We start from the raw sequence: 8,304 nt of genomic DNA on the forward strand, positions 1-8,304 counted from the left end.
TTAGGATTTATGTTAATTTTATTGAATGATTTTGACTGATAATGACCAGAGGTGAAGCGTACTGTAGGAGCTTGCCTTCCACTGCTTAACTGAATAGCCAAAATCACACAATAAGTTGCTTGGACCAAAATTAAATAAAAAAAATAATAATTTTAACTCTAAATTGTCTAATTGTGAGTATTAACTAACTGCTCATAGCAACTTCTCATAAATATGACATAGTGTTCCAAACTTGACCAATCAGAATAAGTATCTCACATTCCTATTGTGCCTATCATGAAATGTGTCATTGTTATAATATATGCTTAGCAAATAAGTCACAAGGATTTACTGTCTCATCAGTACTACTGCCTTTCAAACTGTCCAATGACTTATCAAAATTACGGGATAGTATCTCTAAATATCAGTATAGGCCTTTGTCGATGTTGATGTTGACTTTACTGAGTCAAACTATTTTTTTACATTTTCATATCTCTAAATTTGATCAGATTGGCAAACTTATCAGAACTATTAGAAGCAGAAGTCTTGTTTTCCTAAGGTGTGTGTGTGTGTGTGTGTGTGTGTGTGTGTGTGTGTGTGTGTGTGTGTGTGTGTGTGTGTGTGTGTGTGTGTGTGTGTGTGTGTGTGTGTGTGTGTGTGTGTGTGTGTGTGTGTGTGTGTGTGTGTGTGTGTGTGTGTGCGTGTGATACTGGGTTGAACAATAAGGAGGTCTGTTCCAGCAGTAGTACCATACATACTTACTGGGGGTGGGTGGGGGGAGAAGGGCGGGGCTCTGGAAACACCCCCATCAAGGTGACATTCCTCACATGTGCCCAGCTGTTTACTAAACTGCAGCGCGAGTCTTCAGCGTGCTGACGTTACCTGTTGACCTGTACAGGCGGTGGCGGTGGGCTCACGAGCTGGCGACACGCAGCTTTACGCCAGACTGAGCTTGCTGCAAGAACAAGGGGACTTTGTTTTCTGTCTTTTGTTTTATTGGTTATTTCCGGTCACTTTGGGTGCGTTTCACTTTTAAGTACTTCAATGCTGGAGCGGTCGCTGCGGGACGCAGAAATGGACGGCTTTAGCAGAGTCGCTTTTCGCAGGAAACAACCGAGTTTCGACACTGAGGAGCCGGACGACGCAGGTGAGTTTTTTAGGAATGTTTGTAAGGAATCAGCAAATATCCCCAAAACTATTGCAAGAGATTCTTGTGATCCTCTCGTATGTTATTATGGTCTATTACAAGCTAGTGTACAACCCAGCGCTTCTTAATACACATCATGTATTTTCTCAACTGCAGATTTATTCTAAAAGCACGATGTAGGCTACTTTGTAGGCTATATCCCAGGTTCCGTCCATTTATTGCATATTATAGTATAGCTTACTCTGTATGGGAGTGCTCATGGAAATTTCCTTGTGCTCTCCTGTGTAGTTTCTACCTTATAGCATATCGTAAGACTCCCCTCAATATGATGCAAAGTATGTAAGTGGCTTGGGCTTGCTGGTGACTCAGTGTTCTGACTCAGTGTTCTGACTTAGTGGCTGCTTACAGATCTTGTATGAGACATCATGTGTTTGTGTCAGTCTGGTTAGGAGAGCATTGGCCAAGCTATAACACACCTACACACCTATGTCCATTATAGCCCTTGTTTACACCCCCCTTGCTAACTTAGGCTTAATTTACTGGCTACTCAGCAGGTATGAATGTTTCAAAAGGCATGCCCGAGCCTGCCCAGTTACATCAGCTACAAGCTGGAAGGCACATTTTTTTCTTTTCAATGGAGAATACTCAGAATGCAGGAAGATAAGTGATCTGACAGCCCCCCTCCCCCTGTGCAGTTCTGTTTATCAGTTTTAAAGCCTAGTATAAAAAAAACAACTCTTGGGATCTGCCTCCACACAGGATTTCACATGGATGTTAACTCTACTTCCATTATCTGGTCTATGTTTCTCAGAAAAATTGGAATTCAGATACATGTCTGCACTCCTGCTAGACTAGAGCGTGCACTGTCTGGGCACGAGCCGCTTACACTTGGTCTTATCTCGCAACTCTTAGGATTACTTGTGCAAACACGCAGCTGATGGCACTGCACTGTAGCCTACTTGTAGCTGGATATGAACTTGGCTCTGGTTAATAGGCAAGGTGTTCAGCTCATAACAAGGCACAATTTGTCCACCGGCAGTCAGCCACATGTCAAGCGCCGTAATTCAGGTAATGAGCTGGACCACAGGAAGTGAGGTAATTACCAGAGATAACCCAGAGATAGTATCTGCCAGTGAGTCACTGTGTGAGCAATCCTGGAGTCCAATTTATGTATATAGAATGTGTATTCATCACCATACTGTATTACACATTACCTGTTTTGGTACTGTATATGTATTGAGTGCCTTGTGCTTCACACATCTGCTCTGTGCAGTAGAAATATTTATGATTGAATCCAAGGACTGAGATTAAAAAACTAAACCAATTATTATTCAACGCTGAGACCTCATTAGACCTGTGTGGTTCCCATCACAGATGAATGGCTTCTTCCTGTTTATTTTTGCTTCACACTGTAAACGGTCGTCACTCTGTTTTATTACAGAGCTAACTGCTCTGTATTTGTGGAAAATTAAAGTGACCTTGGGATGAACCATGCAGTGGCTTTAAAAAGTGAGAGCACTGAATTGATTTCCCCCTGCCACAGTCACATTTCTTCCAATTGACTTGGCTCAATACGGCTCTTAATGATCCAGCTTTTATTCTTTTTATTGTGGCCGGCCGATCCTGAATTTCTTGGACCACAGTTAGGATGTCACTAGAGACACAGTGTTATGCCTCTAATGATCAATCATGCCCTGTTATTTTGACTCGGTACGTCTAGGTCTTGTTTTGGAAGATTCAGCGGATTGTTATAGGGTTTTGGGCCATCCTTATTTACGCTGCAGAATATGCTTTATTTGTCTATTTGGATCAATGCACATGGACAAATGGTTAGGAAGTAGCAAATCATTAGGTCTGTAAAAGTATTTTTTCCCTCAAGTCATCTGCAGATGGAAACTGTGGAGTGAAATGCACTTTGTGTTGATAGCACAAATAGCCCAAGGGCGTTTAGAGTTGAGCTGGTGACACTGTGAAGACAGCTATATCGGTCTAACAACAATGAAGTTGTTTGTTTTTCTGTGTGCTTACATAGAAGCAGTGGGACTGTGTGAATCAGATGCTCTGTGGCCGCCGGCTAGCGTACTGCTTGTGGTATTGTTTCGCTGCTCTGATGCCCATTCACCCTGAACTGAACCCTCTCACTGTCCCTATACTGGCGTCAACTCACTTCAGCCCACAGTGGATTCCCTTGTGCAGATCAGTTCATGATGGCTTAAAGGGATTATTACTTTGTATACGCCGTGCACTGCTGTACCACGCCAATATAAACTGCCCATAAATCATCGCTGTTTGTTGGACAGGATTTGTATTTCAATTTCAAAAGGGTCAATTGGAAAGTATTTCCTTTGCCCCCAGCTTAGTGGTTATTCCACAGTGACGGTAGCTTTGAATAACCATTGAACAGAACTGTATTTCTATCTTATAAGACTAGAGATCCTGCTAAGACACTCAATCATTAATATATGTTGAGGTTCCCACGATAGGAGGCACAACTAGGACCAAAAGCGAAAGCCTTTTGTCTATGCATTTCTCACGGTCAAAAGTCGATTCCAGACACAGCAGACAGCTGTTCTTCAGCATGACAGTTGTGATAAACTCACTGTATGCCATTTGGTATGCCAGCACCAAAGAGAGACACAGTGGAACATTTATCAGCTAAATAATCATATATTTATGTCAGGAGTTGGTGAAGATAAAACAAACAAGTTTAAATAGGGATATTATACATGCATTTGACTAGAAATATGCCTTCAAATAAGTGCTACTTTTCCTATTTAGCATTCTGTCTTGTGTTGGAGCTCTAAAATATTATTTGGGTGTCCAGGACAAGCAAAAAAAACAAAGGTATGCTTGAACATGTACAGTAGTATAGAGTACAGTGGTTTCATTATATTTGCATTGCCCATTGAGACAATTTCAAATGCTCTCAAATGTAATGAGGGAAACTGAAACAAACAAGCTAGACTCTGAACCCTCTATCTATGTCTCAAACAACGGAATCTTTTTTTGGAGGAAGTTTGTCTTTATAATGACAGTAAAATGAAAAGATTGAATCCATTATTGCAATCAGGTCGACGTTATTGTTATTGTGGCTCCAGAACCAAATACATGTTTGTAGTCATTTCTTTTTTGAAGCTTTTCTGGCATTCGTTTAAATGCTAAGATTTAATACAATATCCTGTTCTCTGTTGTTGTTGTTTTGCACATTGATCCAGACATGAGACCGTGAGGAGGATGTCTCGTCCTCACACAGGCTATCAATGAGTGAAGCTTTAAATGTATTGTTTTTCATCACTTTATATGATGATATATGATTTATATGACTTTGTTTCTGTAGGTGCATGATCCATAACATAAAGTACAGTGTTGTCATATCATATGTGCCAACTGTGATTATTGCAAGTCCAGATTCCCAGAGCCAAATGCCATAAAAGAAAAAGATTAACAGCTCCCCTCATTGGACATTGAACTTTGTTAATATGTAACTTTTTTTTTTTTTTTTTTTCCCTGAGTTTGTGTGGTAGCGACGTCTCAGATGACTGTGTGTGGACGTGCAGAGGATGTTATTTGTTTGTTCATTTCATAATCGTACTGGGTGGGGGCTGCACCCTGAAGGAAATGGATAATAAGTGTGTGTATTGTGTAAAATTCCTCAGCAGTTGCACACCCTTTTTCTCTCTCGCAAAACCCAGTAGTATCCAGGATTAAGTTTGTGGTGCTCCAGTTTTGCAAACGTACCAGCAGGTGGGGGTAAAGTCTCAGAAATGCATTATCCATGTAGCATCACAGAGCCATGCACTCCTTCATGACAAAAGTAACCTTCCACACACACTTTATCCCAGCATGATATTGTGCAGTTGCTCCCACATCAACTACAGAACTATAAACAGTTATACGTTTGGTTAGATTGTTTCTGAGTTCCTACAATTTGCTCTTTTTGTTGTTTTCATTTACTGTATTTCGGATTCATTTATTTTATATTTATATTAAAATAATATATTTTAGCTACTAAATAACATTTATTTCTTATTCATTAATTCACTGAATATTGCCATTAATATCATTCTAACGGTAACACAAATGCACACATGTTCCCTGTGATTCTGAGAATACTTGGATCTTTCTCACAATTGCCTGCGGGAAAAACAATGAAGTTGAGAGAGGAAACTAACAATGAGCTACTTATAGGTTGTTTCTCCAAAAAAACAAAATGGGTGGGTAAGGACAAAGTCTGTTGACACTCCCTTTACTAGCAGCCATGTGTACGTGTGTGTGTGCACCTTTATGTGTCACACACACCATCCCAGACCAGTGTGTCTCTCATTACTCTCTTTTTTATCTCTAAACTGTATCAGCTGAGTTTGATACACTGAGTCAGCACAAACAGGCAACACCGTCAGTGCTAAGTGGTCCAAATCCCAAAATGCTAAGTCAATAGGAGGCTACATTTCTGCAGTGTGTCAGCCTGGAAGCACTGTTTTCCTTTCAATGCGTCAGCCAGGGTTTCCTGACTTGTCCCCCCCCCCCCCCCCCCCCCATCCTGACTGGCATTGTTAGCCTGTGTGGTTCTTCCCAGACCGCTGCTGTACTGTACTCTCTCTACATGTCACCTTACAAGCTCTGTGTGTGAGCTCAGAAAAAGGAGAACTTACACACTGCCAGTGTGCCGTGCTGGCCTGTTGTAGACAGATGGACCAACAGGGACTTTGAGGAAGTTACTTTACACAGCGGAATATGTTGGACAATTATGTTACCCAACCTTTTTTTTTTCTTCTTCTCACCTTTGCGAAATCAAGGACATCCCATTTGCAAAGACGTGAAGGTGTTAGTGGTCAGATGAGTCGACTTCCTCTGAAGTGCTGTCTGTCTGTCTGTCTGCTGTTCAGAAGACAGTAGGTCTCAGCAGTGCGTCTTGTTCAGTGGCGGAGGTAGAGGAAGGAAGTGGGGAGAAAGTGCTGAACAGAGGTGTATTTAAGGCCATCCCTGTTGTTAGGACTTTCCCTTGACGCAGCATGGAATACCTGGCGGCCAGTTATCGGAGGTCCCGTCTCCGACAAGTTGCCTCGGGTAGGTGATCCTTACAATGCTGGACAACACAGTGAGGATGGACACTGACTGTCCTTAGTTGATAATATATAAGTTAGGCAGAGGATTTTGGGTTGGTATTTAATTTTTGATATATTTATTTTTTCCCTTTTTCAAAATAAAAGACACTGGACTGAGAATGAAACGACGGCGCAAGTACTGGTTTTGGAACCGGAAAGTTAAAAACGCACAGATGTGTCTGCTCTGCTGTTATGGTAAGATCTGGAGACTTTACTCTGAAAGAAATCATGGACGCGTTGATGTTATAAATGATGAAAATGACTATTACAGTCAGTAATAGTGATACTGTAACAAGTGACGAAACGTGTGTTTTTCTGCCCATCCTTTCACAAACATCATCTATGTCTCATCTCTTATTTGTAGTAAGCATTCCCTTGACTTGTTTCATCCCTGTGGCTGCAGCTCTCTTACCTTTGTTTGACTGGCATTCACAGTAGCTAATCCCTATTTTCTACCAGAGAGCAGGATCCATTTTTAATGTTATCATCTGGCGGCTCTCCAACGTAGACCATTTGTAACTTGTCAGATACTTGGGTAGAGCTTGTCGATTCACTGAGCCAAAACATTTGTCTCCATGTGGGCCGGCCTGCTGCTGTGGAGTGATACTGCAGAGTGCGAGGAAGCATTTTAATCCAACATGCTGATGGGGTAAAAAAGACAGTTTTGTTCTCAGAGGCCTGGGAACCATTTCCCCCCTCTTGAGACCCTCTTCCAACCACTTTGGCCTTTTGGCAAACGTCCCCGATGGCCCATTACCCAACTGCGGTAGTGCTGTGTGAGTTTGTTTAATGCAGCATAGCCACCAGTGTGTGTGTGTGTGTGTGTGTGTGTGTGTGTGTGTGTGTGTGTGTGTGTGTGTGTGTGTGTTTATTTGGGTGTTTATTTGGGTGTTTGTGTGTGTGCTGCAGTGCAAACATCGCAACCCCTCAACTGTGCACCTTTCCTAGGGTGTTGTGTGCTGTTGGCGAGCTGGGGTTGAGTCACCCTTACTTAACAGCAAAGGAGAGGAAACACTGTGAGGCATTCTGCTTTCATTCTCGTTGGCAGGAAGGAAAAGGCTGGGAACACCAGCAGGGCCCGGGTCCTTTCACCACGCTCATTGTTTCAACGTGGGACAGGGTGTCGCATGAAGTATTAACACAACTTGTCAGTATCAGTGCGTATACACTCAGAAGTTTGGAATTTTTCTTTGTCTATTTTTATATAAAGGTAGTTACAACAGTACACAAAGGCCAAAGATATGATGGAGGTATTGTTGAGATGGTTTTACCATTACATAGTTTGTCCACCAGGGAGCACTCACAAGTTTATTTTTCAAATGCAGAATGTTCAACTCTGTACATACCTTCATCAGATTTTATTTTTTAATGAATTACAGTTTTTCTCAGTTGCTTTGGTGCTTTTCTCAGATCAGAATGAAAATTCTCATAACTATTAGTTCAACCTCCGCAACATTTAGTCATTTGAGCACATCATAGTAGCAATTTCTCCTTCCTCTGAACAAATTGCAAATGCTTTTGGACATGTATCAGTTGCTTTCATACAATTCTCTGCTGTTTTATAACATTGTCATTTGCTTATGTCATGTCAGTCAAAATGAACTATACTTATGGATGCTGAATAGTCGTTCCCAATAAAACTAATAGTCTTAATTTCATTGCTTGAGTCATTACATACAAAATTGTTGAACTAGTTATCAAATTCTGTCAAGCAAATTTTATACCTTTTCTTTATCATAGATACTTTCCTCGCTGCATTGCAAGGGATAATATCCGTTGTGATGTAGATGAAAATATGTGGCCAGACAGACAGGAACGTCTGGATGTGCCAGAATGATTTACCTATATATGTTCAGTTACAATATGTCCTGTTATATTGTTCACATTTGTGCACAGCTCTACCAAAAGGGTGTTTTTTTATGTTTGTTCTAAATAAGTGACTGAAGTGTATTTTTCTTTTGCACAATGCTGTAGAATTGCAAAGAGCATATACAGTAAAAATGTGAAACATACGTATTCAGTGTCTTTAACTTTACTGTAGTTTTCAAATGGCTGTACAAGTAGTGTATAGTG

The 8,304-nt window shown here is 41.1% G+C and overlaps 1 protein-coding gene across 1 annotated transcript in view; it reads left to right on the forward strand.

Annotated features, from left to right (window-relative positions):
- The first annotated feature begins 957 nt into the window (after nt 1–957).
- Nucleotides 958–8,304, forward strand: part of fgd4a (FYVE, RhoGEF and PH domain containing 4a) — a 54,596-nt gene continuing 47,249 nt past the window's right edge. Inside the window, exon 1 of the mRNA XM_080027158.1 lies at nt 958–1,126. Within this exon, the coding sequence (XP_079883284.1) occupies nt 1,024–1,126 (103 nt within the window). The 5' untranslated portion in view covers nt 958–1,023. The remainder of the gene's footprint in view (nt 1,127–8,304) is intronic.

Source organism: Ammodytes marinus (assembly GCF_949987685.1).
Source record: "Ammodytes marinus genome assembly, chromosome: 5".
Classification (NCBI taxonomy): domain Eukaryota; kingdom Metazoa; phylum Chordata; class Actinopteri; order Uranoscopiformes; family Ammodytidae; genus Ammodytes; species Ammodytes marinus.